The sequence below is a fragment of the Nicotiana tabacum genome, chromosome 8 (genome assembly GCF_000715075.1).
Source record: "Nicotiana tabacum cultivar K326 chromosome 8, ASM71507v2, whole genome shotgun sequence".
NCBI lineage: Eukaryota > Viridiplantae > Streptophyta > Magnoliopsida > Solanales > Solanaceae > Nicotiana > Nicotiana tabacum.
Window position 1 is genome coordinate 22305043 of NC_134087.1, and position 16840 is coordinate 22321882.

The window sequence follows — 16840 nt, forward strand, 5'->3', positions numbered from 1 at the left end:
TAGACACATAATTCATGTCCTCAAGGTAGTGATGATGATCACTTTCTGCATTCCATAGGTTACCAATTGGCTGACTAATGCAAGATATGCATAAGCCCCAATTGGTAGTATCTACAATGTGCACCTACTGCTTCTACTAGGACTCTTCCACCTTTTTGGTAAGTATACGCATCTGCGTCATTAAGGTGGACATATCTTCAGCAAGAGTGTTGGACGGATCTAAGGGCACTGAGTGAACTATTGGAGTGATAGGTGTATTCCTGATTGTCCACCCCGAATTCTGTGCCATCTTGTCAAGCAGGCTCTGGCTTTCTCTCCATGTTTTACTCAAAAATGCTCCACCAGCTGAAGCATTAACATTAGCTTTCACACCATCTATCAGACCCATGTAAAATCGCTATCCCAACATCAGATCTGGAATACCATGGTGCGGACATATAACCAACATCCCTTTGAAACGTTCCCATATTTCTTGCAGTGTCTCCATTGGTTTCTGTTTGAAGCTCAAAATTTCATCAATTTGTTGATCAGTTGTCACGACCCGAATTTTCCACCCTCGGGAGTCGTGATGGCGCCTACTCCTAGAAGTTAGGCAAGCCACTAAACATAGAAATTTCTAACTCTTTCATTTTTAACCCTTTTTAACAATCTGAATTAACAGATATCCAACATTTAGATATTAATGATAAATGAAAGCAAGCAGAAGACTTAATCTAATATAATAACCAAGACCAGTACGATAATGACAACACACATCTCTACCCGGAATCCGGTGTCACAATATCATGGACGGACTAAGATTACTACAACAAATGTCTGAAAGAAATACAATCAATCTCGAAATCTAATGAAAACAGAGTACATAATAAAGTAGAAGAGAACGTTGGGCTTGCGGATGCCTGTAGGACTACCTCGGGATCTCTAGCTGGACTGAAGGCAGGCTCCCCAAGTGCTACTATCCAAAAGCTGCTCCGGAATCTGCACATAGTGCAGAGTGTAGCATCAGCACAACCGACCCTATGTGTTGGTAAGTGCCTGGCCTAACCCCGGCGAGGTAGTGACGAGGCTAGGACCAAACTCCAGATAAACCTGTTCGGTTATATAATATACAACGGAAAATAAACAGGAATAAACAATTAAAATAGGAGGGGGTACATTGGGGGAATATCGAATCCAACAAAAACTTAAGAGAAATATGAGAGAACAATTCAAGATTTACAACAAAACCATAATAACACTATCCAAAACTCACCCGAGCCATCGGGGCTCCAAACCAAACATACATACAACCTCAAAAACATACTACAGACTTATTCGTGTAATCAAATTACCAAAATAACATCATGAACATCGAATTAAATCTCAAAATCATAGAAATTTCTCAAAACTTCTTTAAACATCACATTTGCATTTAAGGTCCGAATCACGTCAAATGGATTCTGTTTCTTACCAAACTTCACAAAATTATCTTAAATCACATATAAGACTTGTACCAAGCACCAGAACCAAAATACGGGCCCGATACCAATATGTTCTAATCAAAAATTCATTTCTAAACCTTATAAACAATTTCAGAAAATAATTTTCTTCAAAAATTCATTTCTCGGGCTTGGGACCTCGGAATTCCATTCCAGGCAAACGTCCAAGTCCTATATTTTCCTACAGATCCCCCGGGACTATCAAATCACGGGTCCGGATCCGTTTACCCAAAATGTTGACCGAAGTCAAATTAGTTTATTTTATAGTCAAAATTTATCATTTTTCATAGATTTTCACATATAGGCTTTCCGACTACGCGCACGGACTGCGCATGCAAATCGAGGTGATGCTAAAAGAGGTTTTTAAAGCCTTGGAATGTAGAATTTCATTTTAAAATAAGTGATGACCTCTTGGGTCATCACATTCTCCACCTTTAAAACGATCATTCGTCCTAGAACGGACAGAAGAAGGAAGTACCTGAGTCGGGGAAAAGATGGGGATAACGGCTGCGCATATCGGGCTCGGACTCCCAGGTCGATGCCTCAGGAGGCTTACCTCTCCACTGAACACGAACAAAAGGAAAACTCTTCGATCTCAACTGACTAACCTGCCGGTCTAGGATAGCTACCGGCTCCTCCTCATAAGACAAGTCCTTGTCCAACTGGACAGTGCTAAAATCTAACATGTGGGATGGATCGCCGTGATACTTCCGAAGCATGGACACATGAAACACTGTATGCACGGCTGACAAGCTTGGCGGCAATGCAAGTCTATAAGCCACCTCTCCCACTCGATCAAGAATCTAAAATGGGCCAATGAACCTAGGGCTAAGCATTCCCTTCTTCCCAAATCTCATAACGCCCTTCATAGGCGACACTCGAAGTAGTACCCGCTCACCGACCATGAATGCCAAATCACGAACCTTGCGGTCGGCATAACTCTTTGCCTGGACTGAGTTGTACGAGGCCTATCCTGAATAATCCTGACCTTGTGCAAGGCATCCTGAACTAGATCCGTACCTAACAACCGAGCCTCTCCCGGCTCAAACCATCTAACCGAAGACTAACATCGCCTCCCATATAAATCCTCATAAGGATCCATTTGGATACTCGACTAGTAGCTGTTGTTGTAAGCAAACTCTGCTAAAGGAAAAAACTGATCCCACGAGCCTCCAAAGTCAATGACACAAGCTCAGAGCATATCCTCTAAAATTTGAATAGCCCGCTCGGACCGCCCGTCCGTCTGAGGATGAAACATTGTGCTCAACTCAACCAGTGTGCCCAACTCTCGCTGAACTGCTCTCCAAAAGTGCAAGGTAAACTGCGTACCTCGATCTGAAATGATAGACACAGGCTCACCATGAAGGCGAACAATCTCCCGGATATAGATCGCAGCTAACCTCTCAGAAGAATAGGAGACTGCCACAGGAATGAAATGCACTGACTTGGTCAGCCTATCAACAATAACCCACACTACATCAAACTTCCTCCGAGTCTGCGGGAGTCCAACAACGAAATCCATAGTGATCCGCTCCCACTTCCACTTGGGAAGTTGAATCCTCTGAAATGAACCACCGGGCCTCTGATGCTCGTACTTAACCTGCTGAAAATTCAAACACCGAGCCATATATGCGACGATATCTTTCTTCATTCTCCGCCACCAATAATGTTGCCGCAAATCCTGATACATCTTCGCGGCGCCCAGATGAATAAAGTACCGGGAACTATGGGCCTCCTCTAAAATCAACTCTCGAAGCCCATCATATCAGGCCCAAAAACTCAACCCTGCAATCTCAAAACTCCATCATTACCTAAGGTAACCTACTTGGTAACTCCGTGCTGCACTGTGTCTCTAAGGACACACGAATGGGGATCATCATACTGCCGATCATGGATACGCTCCAATAATGAAGAACGAGCGATTGTGCAAGCTAACACACGGCTGGGCTCAGAAACATCCAACCTCACGAACGGATTGGCCAAAGTCTGAATATCCAAAGCAAGAGGTCTCTCACTTACCAGAATATAAGCAAGACTGCCTATACTAGCTGACTTCCTACTCAAAGCATCGGCCACCACATTGGCCTTTCCCATATGATATAAGATGGTGATATCATAAACAACTCCAACCACCTCCTCTACCTCAAATTCAACTCCTTTTGCTTGAACAACTACTGAAGACTCTTGTGATCCGTGAATACCTCACATGCCACGCCATACAGATAATGCCTCCAAATTTTCAATGCTTGAACAATGGCTGCCAACTCCAAATCATGAACCAGGTAGTTCTTCTCATGAATATTCAACTGCCGCAAAGCATAAGCAATGACTTTGCTATCCTGCATCAACACTGCACCAAGTCCAATACGAGATGCATCATAATAAACTGTGTAAGGCCCTGAATCTGTGGGCAAAACCAACACTGATGCTGCAGTCAGAGCTATCTTGAGCTTCTGAAAGCTCGCCTCACACTCATCCGACCATCTAAACTGGGCACCCTTCTGGGTCAACCTGGTCATCGGGGCTGCGATAGATGAAAACCCCTTCACGAACCGACGATAGTAGCCTGCTAATCCCAAGAAACTCCGAATCTCTGTAGCTGATGCTGGTCTAGGCCAGTTCTTGACTGCCTCAATCTTCTTCGGATCAACCTGAATACCCTCTGCTAATACAACATGACCCAGGAATGCAACTGAACTCAACTAGAACTCACACTTCGAGAACTTAACATATAACTGACTATCCCTCAAGGTCTAAAGAACCACCCTAAGATGCTGCTCGTGCTCCTCCCGGCTGCGAGAATATATCAAAATATCATCAATGAAGACTATTACGAACGAATCCAAGTAAGGCCTGAACACTCGGTTCATCAAATCCATAAAAGCTTCTAGGGCATTCGTCAACCCGAATGACATCACCAAGCACTCATAATGCTCGTACCGAGTGCGAAAGGCTGTCTTAGGGACATCAGATGCCCTAATCCTCAACTGATGGTAGCCAGATCTCAAATCAATCTTCGAAAATACCTTGGCACCCTGAAGCGGATCAAACAAATCATCAATCCTTGGCATTGGATACTTATTCTTGATTGTAACCTTGTTCAACTGTCGGTAATCAATACATATTCTCATTGATCTGCCCTTCTTCTTAACAAACAACACCGATACACCCCAAGGTGAAACACTCGGCCTAATGAAACCATTCTCAAGCAAGTATTGCAACTGCTCCTTCAGCTCTTTCAACTCAAGCGGGGCCACACAATACGGCGGGATATAAATGGGTTGAGTGCCCGGAGCCAAATCAATGCAGAAATCAATATCCCTGTCGGGTGGCATACCCGGCAAGTCTGAAGGGAATACCTTAGGAAACTCACTAACAATAGGCATAGAATCAATAGAAGGAACCTAAGCACTAAGATCACGAACATATGCCAAATAGGCCAAACACCCCTTCTCAACCATACGCCGAGCCTTCACATAAGAAATAACACTACGGGTAGAATGACTAGGAGTCCATCTCTACTTTAAACGAGGTAAACCCAGTAAGGCTAAGGTCATAGTCTTGGCATGACAGTCCAAGATGGTGTGGTAAGGTGATAACCAGTCCATTCCTAATATGACATCGAAATCAACCATGTCCAGAAGCAACGAATCTACACGAGTCTCAAGACCCCCAATCACAACTATACATGAGTGATGGACTCGATCAACCACAATAGAATCACCCACTGGTGTATACACATAAACAGGATCACTCAAAGAATCACTAGGCATAACCAAATACGGTGCAGAATAGGATGACACATACGAGTACGTAGACCTTGGATCAAATAACACTGAAGCATCTCTATCACAAACCAGAACCGTACCTATAATAACTATATCTGAAGCCTCAGCCTCGGGACTGGCTGGGAGAGTATAACATTAGGGCTGGGCCCCACCGCCCTGAACTACATCCCTAGGATGGCCTGCTGTTGGCTGGCCTCCACCTCTAGCGGTCTAAGCTCCACCTCTAGCACCTTTACCTCCACCTCTAGCACCTCTACCCCCATCTCTAGCTGGCTAGGCGGCCTGTGGAACACCTGGTGCCTGAACCATAGCACGGGAACCCTACTGCTGCGATCGAGTACCCACCAACCTCGGACAAGCCCTCCTGATATGACCATACTCACCACACTCAAAACATCCACCTAAGTGTTGCAGCTGAGGAAACTAAGACTGACACTGGTGACCTGAATTACTACCCCAAAAACTCTGGAGCTGCGGTTCACTGATAGGAGCTAGTGGTGCACTGTAGGGCTATGATCAGGATACTGCATGTGAGAACCACGGTCACCTGAAGCACCGTGAGAGACCTGAAGCGCTGACTGAAAGAGCCTAAGAGGATGGCCTCTACCATACGAATCCCTTCCTCCAGACGAGGTACCACTTAATCTGCCTGAATGACAGGGCCTCTTGTTCGACCCATGACCACCTCCCTGCGATAGAACCATCTCCACTCTCCTGGCCATATTAGCCGCCTCCTAGAAAGTAATCTCACTCCCAGTCTCCCTAGCCATCTGAAGACGAATCAGCTGAATAAGTCCATCAATGAACCTCCTCACCCTCTCTCTCTCGGTGGGAAATATGACAAGAGCATGACGAGCCAAGTCGAAAAATCTAGTCTTATACTGGGTAACAGTCATAGAACCCTGCTAGAGACGCTCAAACTACCTCCGATAGGCCTCTCTCTGAGTGATGGAGAGAAACTTCTCCAGAAATAGCTGAGTAAACTGCTCCCAAGTCAAATCTAGTGATTCGGCTGGTCTAGTCAAACAGAAATCCCTCCACCAAATCTTGGCGGATCCAGACAAGCAAAAAGTGGCAAAATCGACCCCATTGGCCTCAACTATCCCAATATTCCTAAGAACCTCATAACAGCTGTCTAGATAATCCTGGGGATCCTCAGTAGATGCACCGCTGAAAGTAGTAGTAAAGAGCTTGGTAAACCTATCCAACCTCCACAAGGCATCGGCAGACATAGCTGCTCCATCACCGGTCTGAGCTACCACACCCGGCTAAACTGCTCTAACTGGCTGAACTGCTGGAGTCTGAAACTAGGGAGCTACCTGCTCCGGGGTGCGAGTAGCAGGAGTCTGGGATCCTCCTCCAACCTAAGAGATGGATGGTGCTACAGGAAGCAAGCTTGCCCAGGTGACACTCTCCATAAGGATCACTAGACGAGTCAGAGCATCCTGAAGTACTGGGGCAGCAATAAACCCCTATAGGACCTGATTTAGGCCCACCGGAACTGTTGGGGCCGGAACCTCATCGTCAAAGTCAACCTAAGGCTCCGCTGCGGGTGTTGTTGCCCTGGGCTAAGCTCTGCCCCTACCTCGACTCTAGCACGGCCTCGGCCTCGCCCTCTGCCCCTCATAGGAGTTGCTGCTAGGGGCTCGGGCTGCTGGTCAGTGGATGAGGAAGCGCATGTTCTCGCCATCTGCGAAAGAACATAGTAGAATTTCAATTAGCATTGAGAAACAAATCCGCAAGATAGGAAAGAATAAATGTGGAATGTTTCCTAACTCTATAGCCTCTAGGGATAAATACAGACGTCTTCGTACCGATTCCTCAGACTCTACTAAGCTTGTCCGTGAATTGTGAGACCTATGTAACCTAGAGTTCTGATACCAACTTGTCACGACTTGGATTTTCCATCCTCGGGAGTCGTGATGGCGCCTACTCGTAGAAGCTAGGCAAGCCACTAAACATAGAAAATTTCTAACTCTTTCATTTTTAACCCTTTTTAACAATCTGAATTAACATGTATCCAATATTTAGATATTAACAACAACAACAACAACAACGACCCAGTATAATCCCACAAGTGGGGTCTGGGGAGGGTAATATGTACGCAGACCTTACCCCTACCCCGAAGGGTAGAGAGGCTGTTTCCAGGAGACCCTCGGCTCAAAAAAAGCAATAGGAGATAATATATTAGTACCATAAAAATGCGTAATAAAATAACAACAATATATAGGGGATACGAAATATGAAATACAAGATACGAAATACGAACTACGAATTAGATGGCTGGTATAGTACAACTAGAAGGTAAAGCCCTGCATCAATAGACGACCACTGACATTCCTAGTCTAACTCCTAACTAGATAGTCTCTCTTAGTTGTGCTGTAGAAATATTCACCCTCTCCCCTAACCTACAACCTTAATGCTCGACCTCCATAATTCCCTATCAAGGGTCATGTCCTCCGTAATCCTAAGTCGTGTCATGTCCTGTCTGATCACCTCTCCCCAATACTTCTTAGGTCTCCCTCTACCTCTCCGCGTGCCCACTACAGCCAGTCGCTCACACCTCCTCACCGGTGCATCAGTGCTCCTCCTCTGAATGTGCCCAAACCATCTGAGTCTTACTTCCCGCATCTTGTCCTCCATGGGGGCCACACCCACCTTCTCTCGAATATCTGCATTCCTAATCTTATCCATCCTTGTATGCCCGCACATCCACCTTAACATCCTCATCTCTGCTACTTTCATCTTCTGGGTGTGTAAGTTCTTTACCGGCCAACATTCAGTTCCATACAACATGGCAGGCCTAACTACTGCTCTATAAAACTTACCTTTTAGTAACGGTGGCACTTTCTTGTCACACAAAACTCCCGACGCTAACCTCCACTTCATCCACCCCACCCCTATACGGTGTGTGACATCCTCGTCAATCTCCCCGATCCCCTGAATAACCGATCCAAGGTACTTGAAACTATCTTTCTTGGGAATGACTTGAGAGTCAAGCCTCACTTCAACTCCCGCTTCCGTCGGCTCAACTCCAAATTTGCACTCGAGGTATTCCGTCTTCGTCCTACTCAACTTGAAACCTTTAGACTCAAGAGCATGTCTCCAAATCTCTAGCCTCTCGTTGACGCCGCCTCTTGTCTCGTCAACTAGAATAATGTCATCAGCAAATAGCATGCACCATGGAACCTCCCCTTGAATATGATGAGTCAGTGCATCCATCACTATGGCAAATAGGAATGGGCTGAGCGCAGACCCTTGGTGCAATCCCGTAATAACTGGAAAGTGTTCAGAGTCGCCTCCTACTGTCCTAACCCGAGTCTTAGCTCCATCATACATGTCTTTAATCACCCTAATATAGTTACTCGGGACCCCTTTATCCTCTAAGCAGCTCCATAAGACCTTCCTAGGAACCTTATCGTACGCTTTCTCCAGATCAATAAACACCATGTGGAGATCCTTCTTCTTATCTCTGTACTGTTCCACCATCCTCCTAATAAGGTGGATAGCTTTTGTGGTAGATCGTCCCGGCATGAACCCGAACTGGTTGTCTGAAATAGACACCGTCCTTCGCACTCTCATTTCTACCACTCTCTCCCAAACTTTCATGGTATGACTTAGTAATTTGATGCCCCTATAGTTGTTACAGCTCTGGACATCACCTTTGTTCTTATACAACGAGACCATTGTACTCCACCTCCACTCTTCAGGCATTCTATTAGTCTTGAATATAACACTAAACAATGCAGTAAGCCATTCCAAGCCTGCTTGACCCACACACCTCCACAGTTCAACCGGAATCTCGTCTGGCCCGGTAGCTCTGCCCCTTCTCATCTTACGCATTGCCTCCATGACTTCATCGATCTCATGAAATCAAGCGGAATGTCAACCGGAATATTTAGATATTAACGATAAATGAAATCAAGCGGAAGACTTAATCTAATATAATAACCAAGACCAGTACGATAATGACAACACACATCTCTACCCGGAATCTGGTGTCACAATATCACGGACGGACTAAGATTACTACAACAAATGTCTGAAAGAAATACAATCTGTCTTGAAATCTAATGAAAATACAGTACATAATAAAGTAGAAGAGAATGTCGGGCCTGCGAACGCTTGCAGGACTACCTCGGGATCTCTGGCTGGACTAAAGGCAGGCTCCCCAAGTGCTACTGTCCAAAAGCTGCTCCAAAATCTGCACATAGTACAGAGTGTAGTATCAGCACAACCGACCCCATGTGCTGGTAAGTGTCTGGCCTTACCCCGGTGAGGTAGTGATGAGGCTAGGACCAGACTCCAGATAAACCTGTGCAGTTATATAATATACAGCGGAAAATAAACAGGAATAAACAATTAACATGGGACGGGTACATGCTACAGGGGAAATATCGAATCCAGCAGAAACTTAAGAGAAATATGAGAGAACACTTCAAGATTTACAACAAAACCATAATAACATTGTTGCGGCGCGCAACCCGATCCCTATTATTTAACACTGTTACAGCATGCAACATGATCCATTTATATCACTGTTGCGGTGTGCAACCCGATCCAATATAACATTGTTGCGGCGTGCAACCCGATCTATTTATATCACTATTGCGGCATGCAACCCGATCCAATATAATATTGTTGTGTGTGCAACCCGATCCAACATAACATTGTTGCGGCGTGCAACTCGTTCCATATATAGTATTGTTGCGGCGTGCAACCCGATCCAACATAACATTTATATACCTTTAGCAACAACCATACCAAGAGTCCCAGCAAGGGATCAACAATAAGCTACACTATCCCGGCAAGGGATTCGACAGTAAAAGTAAATACGTCCCGGCAAGGGAGAAACGACTATAACCAATCTTAACCTAACTTCTACTCATCTCAGCTAACACCAATACTCAATCATAAGTAATTTCCACGAAAACAAACTTAATCCTTACTCAATATCGAGAATCATCAATTAAAGCATTCGTAGTACTATTTAAGAACACAAAATAAATTGTAATTTAAGACTCACGGTCATGCTCGATACCAACGTATAGATACTCGTCACCATGCCTATACGTTGTACTCAACAAGAAGCAAATAGCAAATAGGACACAACTCCTAATCCCTCAAGCTAAGGTTAGACCAAACACTTACCTCGATGCCACGAACACAACTCAAGTTTCAATTATAGCTTTACCCCTTGCTTCCACCGCCAATTCGCTTGTATCTAGTCACAAGTTACTTAATTACATCAATAAACGCTAAATGAATCAATATGAATGCATGAAAATGAATTTCCCAAAGTTTTTCCCAAAAGTAAAAAATCGCCCCTGGGTCCGCATTCTCAAAACCCGAGGTTTGAACCAAAACCCGATTATCCATTCCCCTACGAACCTAAATATATAATTTGTTTTAAAATCGGACATCAAATCGAGGTCCAAATCCCCAATTTTTGAAAAACCTAGGTTCTACCCAAAACACCCAATTTCCCCATGAAAATCATTGATTTTGAATTGAAATCATGTTAATGATTGAAGGAAATGAGTTAAATTAACTTACATTCAATTTAGAAGAAGAGTTGTTCTTGGGAAATCGCCCTAGGGAGTTTATGTTTTGAAAAGATGTGAAAAATGGGTTGAAAATCATCTAAGTATAAAAGTTGCAGGTCTCAGATGTGGGAATTGCGAACAGGAAATCGCAATTGCGAACCCCGACCTCTGCTAGGTTGGGAAATGTGAAGGGGGTCTCGCAATTGAGAGATGGGAATTGCGAAGACAGGGTCGCATTTACGACCCAAGGCTGAATAGGGGAGTTTCGCATTTGCGAAAGGAAATCTCGCATTTGCGAGACTGGAGTTGGCCTGGCTTCCTTCGCATTTATGATCAGCCACTTGCATTTGCGATATCGCATTTGTGAGAAGCCTAAAGGCCTGCTATGCACAGCTGAAATCTGCAATTTTCTAAGTTCAAAATGCACTATGTTGCCTATCCAAAACTCACCCGAGCCCTCGGGGCTCCAAACGAAACATACACACAACCTCAAAAACATACTACAAACTTATTCATATAATCAAATCACCAAAATAATATCATCAACATCGAATTAAACCTCAAAATCAATGAAATTTCTCAAAACTTCTTTAAACATCAAATTTGCATTTAAGGTCCGAATCACGTCAAACGGATTTCGTTTCTTACCAAACTTTACAATTTATCTTAAATTACATATAAAACCTGTATCGGGCTCCAGAACCAAAATACGGGCCCGATACCAACATATTCTAATCAAAAATTCATTTCCAAACCTTATAAACAATTTCAGAAAATACTTTTTTTCAAAAATTCATTTCTCGGGCTTGAGACCTCGGAATTCGATTCCGGGCGTACGCCCAAGTCCTATATTTTCCTACGGACCCTCCGGGACCATCAAATCATGGGTCCGGGTTCGTTTACCCAAAATGTTGACTGAAATCAAATTAATTCATTTTATAGTCAAAATTTATCATTTTTCACAGATTTTCACATATAAGCTTTTCGGCTACGCGCTCGGACTGCGCACGCAAATCAAGGTGATGCTAAAAAAGTTTTTTTAAAGCCTCGGAATGCAGAATTTCATTTTACAACAAGTGATGACCTCTTGGGTCATCACAACAGTATTGTTGGGTGGATGAAACTTATTCACAAGTTGCTTGACTAACTCCTCCCACGTCGTGATGGAGTTAATGGGGAGTGAGTTTAGCCAAGTTTGGGCAGCTCCTGTCACTGAGAATGGAAACAACAATAGCTTTATTGATTCCTGAGTTACGTTGGACTGCGTTTGAGTTTTGCAGATTGACAGGAAATTCTTCAAGTGTTGTTGAGGATCTTCAATGTATGACCCCGAAAATAGTCCCTTGTTTTGCAACAAGTGCAACATGTTGTTCGTGATTTGAAAAGATTCGGCCTGTATTTGCGGGACTAATATCGTTGTGGCCAAATTCTCTACAGTGGGTTACACCCAGTCTTATAGGGAAGCCTCTGGAACAAGAGGTGTTATTGGCGCTACTGGCGCAGCTGGGTCTACCACGTTATCCCCCATGTCTGGTTCGAGTTTTTCAGTTGATTGTTGTTGTTTGTTTTTCCGGTTGGCCTGATTCAAGGCCTTGAAAACTTTCTCGGGATCTAATAATGCTTCAAATACTTCACCAGTTCTCGATGAGTTTCTAGTCATGCACATGTACAACCAAGTCAACAAACGTTAAAATTTCAATGTATAGATTTGAAAATAAAGAAAACTGACTACACTAAGAATTTTTTGTATTTCTTTCAACTGTAATTGATAACACCGTTAACTCCCCGACAACGGAGCCAAAATTTGATCATGCCTAACTATGCCTTATAAAAAGGACAAGAGTTTGTTGCAAATATAATCAGGGTATTTAGCCCAGAATCGAATCCACAAGGAATTAACCTACCAATTACTCTTGTTAGACTCACTAAATTCTTCGTAATCAACTTCCCAGATATTCTGAATAACAATTAGTGATATTTTTACTAGCTATGACTAAATAAAGTTAAGTAAACTAAAAGCTAACTATGATTGAGTTGTAAACAAATAAGAGAAGGATCTAAGGTTATGATTTCCCCTATTGATGGAATCCCTTCCTGTTATGTTTCTCATAGAATGTCTAATCGTCCCTATCGATCATGAGCACTCTTACTATCCTAAATCTCTCCCGAGTAATTATGACAATCTACTATATGCACTCTCCCGAGTTACACTAGCTGGCTTTATTATAGCTCACTTTAGATCACACCCAAGGTTTCGTTATCCCTAATCACACCTTTAAACCCTCGATTATTGATCCCTCATATACTTTGGGAGTGGTGTTATTCAACAACTACCCAAATATGCACTCTTTCCTGAGTAATACATACTAAGGCACAGCTAATTGAGGATCCTATCAATTAACTATAACAAGAACGTAGTTGAACAAATAGAGACTAAACCGGGCAAACTATATTAATATAATAAGAAGTTCATCCTCAATAGGTTCCATCAAAACCCTCGACTAAATAATTAGCTACTCATAGCAAAACAAGATAAAATCACAAAAGTATTCATAATGTGCAAATAAAGATAACAAAGAGAAGATTGAAAAACTCTAATAGTTGCTTGATCTTCTCACACTTGTTCTTGCCTCCAATTCAGTCTAAAAACAAGCTTAACGTTTGCTTGGGCAAATTTGTTGAGTTTATAAAGGGTTAAGATAAGTTTCCCCCGATTTACACGTTAGTCCACAAATATCTGGGCGATTACACAGCCGACTGCGGCCGCGACAAAATGCGGCGCGACCGCGGTAATATGTAACCATTCTGCCTCAATCGCTTGGCCTACCGCGGTCGACCGCAGCCACGATGGCCTCTTGTCCAGCCCTCCTTTGCCTCTTTCTTGCTTATTTTTGTTTGGGTTCTTCTTGATTGGCCTTATATCCACATTATTGACTCCAAAATACTCCATAGTCTCTTCCTAACTTGGATTAGTACCTGCAAAGCAAAAGAACACCAATTATAGTATTTTGATATCATTTTGTATTTAAAACAACAGTAAAGTATGGTTCATTTAGAGTTTAAATCTCATCTATATAGCCTATTATCATCTGGCGTTAGGGAAACTTTGATAAAGTTAATGGATCTAGAATTTTGTATCTTCAAAGACAAATAGCCACCTTAACTCAGGGCATCTCATTAGTTTCAGTCTATTTCTCAAAACTGAAGGAATTGTGGGCAAAATTTGATGCATTAATGTCTTCTCCTGGTTGTGGTTGTAATGAGTCCAAAAAGTATGTTGAGCATTTTGAATCTCAAAGACTTTTGCAGTTTCTAATGGGACTGAATGAGTCGTATGCTTAGTCTAGTAACCCGATTATGATGATGTCACCAACTCCTTCAATTAATAAGGCATATGCTATGATAGTATTTGAGGAAAGTAGGAGATCATTGACTCCCCCTACATATGTGCCTAAGATAAATGAAGGAATAGCCTTTTCTAGCAACAATGGAGGTTACAGGGCTACTAACTCACATAATTCTGGCAATGCTGCCATGTATAATAACAAATGAGGATCCTCTAGTTCAGGACCAATCTATAGACATGAGAAGAACAACCTCTACTGTGACTATTGCCATTTCAAAGGGCACACCAGAGATACATGCTACAAACTGGTAGGATATCCAGCAGACTTCAAAGCCAAGAAGAAGACTCCTTCTGTCAACTATTCTAGAGACAACCAATCTAACAATGAGGTCAACTTTGCTTCTGTGAGTGAGATTACTGGTGCAAGTGCTAACATGGCCAGAAATGCAGCACCTAGTCTAGTTCAGAATCAGAACATTCAAGCAGGACTGGCAGGGATTCCACAATTCACTCAAGAACAGTACACTCAAATTCTGCAGATGTTTGGCAAAAGGAATGAGAATGGTAATTCATCTGTGACTGCAGGTATAGAAAATGCAGCTACTACTACTAGTGAAGATCTAATTAGGTGGATTGTAGATTCTAGAGCATCAAACCATATGGTTAATGATAAACAAATCTTGACTGAAAATAGCTTATGTGATAAATCTAAAGAGTGCAAAGTCATCTACCTACTGGGAGACAGTTATTGTCAATCACATAGGCTCTACCTATCTTTTTCATGGTCAAAAATAACCAATGTGATGCATATACCTGGATTCAAATACAACCTCTTGTTTGTGTCAAAGTTAACAAAAGAAGTAAAGTGTGCAGCCATGTTCTTTCCTGACTTCTTTATTTTTCAGGATTTTTTCAGTGGCAAAGTGAAGGGGATTGGTAGAGAGGACAATGGTCTATATGTGTTCAACCATAATAGCAAGCTTCGTGTGGATTATGTTGTGACACCTGTTTCACAGTGTAAAGATGTCTCAAAATCAATACAATAATTGGCAGTAGAATAACTGTAGACCTTTGGCATAAACGACTAGGCCACGTTCCACTTAGTACTCTGAAAAAAATGAAGGATTTTCAATCTGTAGAACTTGATAAATCTGAAGGTCATTGTACTGTTTATCCATTAGCTAAGCAATCAAGACTTCCATTTCCTTTGAGTAATACTGTCTCTACTACTCATGCTTTCATACAATTCATGATGATGTTTGGGGTCCTTACAGAGTTTCTAAATATGATGGTAGAAGGTATTTTCTAACCTTAGTTGATGATCACTCTAGGTATACTTATATCTTCTTACTTATGGTTTAGAATGTTTATTCATGTTCTGTAAAAGTGCTCAGAATTGACAATGGATGTGAATGCTTTAATTCACAAATGACAGCACTGCTTCAGTCCTTTGGAATCATTCATCAGAGTTTTTGTGTCTACACTCCTTAGCAAAATAGAGTAGCAAAAAGGAGACGCGGATATATTCTAGACACTGCAAGAGCCTTGAGGTTCCAAGCATCAGTTCCTCTAAAATTCTGTGGAGAATATGCTCTAACTGCTGTTTATGTGATCAACAGAATACCTACACCTACTCTTCAAGGCAGGTGTCCCTATGAAGTGTTATATGGTCACTTGCCTTCATTAAAGCATCTGAGGGTGTTTGGTTGTTTGGGGTATGTCACAGACCTCAAAAGAGGGGACATATTTTCACCTAGAGTTGTTCCTACCATATTCCTTGGTTATTCTCTGGCTCAAAAGGGATATAAAATGTATGTTATTCACTCAAGGAGTTTTCAAGTTAGAAGAGAAGTAGTGTTCAAAGAAAATGTATTTCTTTTTAAACATCTTCCTACTACTATCTCCTCTCTATTTCCAGTCCTAGACTTAACCACTATTTCTGCCACTTCTCCTTCTATGTCATCCTTATCAGATACTGCTGAATCTGCTGAGCTAGCCTTAGACAATGTCGTGCCTGAAGCAATTGTTCAACCACTTGACATGTTAGACACACCAGCTGGACCTATTGAGATAGTTGATGGTTCCAACCTTCTATCCCATGACATTTCTATGCCCTCAAATGTACCTGAGTTAAGCAGAAAATTCACCAGAACCAGTAGACCACCTGTCTGGCTAAAGGACTATGTCACTCAGAAGCAAGGGAATTCTAATTGTTGTTATCCTATGTCCAAATATGTGTCCTATGCCAATATATCTCAGCCTTTTAGTGTTTCTCTTACTGCCTATTCAGCTATTGCAGAGCCTCAGTCTTATTCTAAAGTTGTAAAACAAATTGACAGAGGCTACGCAATCAGAGATTGCAACCTTAGAGGATAACTACACTTGGAGTATTGTTGATCCCCCCTCCTCGGAAGATGCCTATAGGCTGCAGATGGGTATTCAAGGTGAAGTACACTGCCTCAGGAGCTGTGGGGAGGTATAAAGCTAGGCTAATGGCTAAGGGATATAGTCAACATGAGGGACTCGATTACACATAAATTTTTTCTCTTGTGGCCAAAATAATCATAGTGAGATCTGTCATTGTTGCAGCAACCAAGCATTGGCCTATCTACCAAATAGATGTACACAATGCCTTTTTGCAAGGTGGCCTTCTAGAGGAAGTTTACATAGAGATTCCTCAAG

The 16840-nt window shown here is 42.5% G+C and overlaps 1 protein-coding gene and 1 non-coding gene across 2 annotated transcripts; both read left to right on the forward strand.

The window, feature by feature from the left end:
* The first annotated feature begins 419 nt into the window (after positions 1 to 419).
* Positions 420 to 526, forward strand: LOC142163666 (small nucleolar RNA R71). Its single transcript, XR_012694611.1, has one exon. It is a non-coding gene; the product is annotated as a small nucleolar RNA R71 (small nucleolar RNA).
* A 14749-nt stretch (positions 527 to 15275) lies between these two features.
* Positions 15276 to 16534, forward strand: LOC142162992 (uncharacterized). The gene is made up of 3 exons (XM_075220237.1): positions 15276 to 15456; positions 15553 to 15566; positions 15650 to 16534. Exons 1-3 carry the CDS (start codon positions 15276 to 15278, stop codon positions 16532 to 16534), a joined length of 1080 nt encoding a protein of 359 aa, XP_075076338.1.
* Positions 16535 to 16840: the final 306 nt, after the last annotated feature.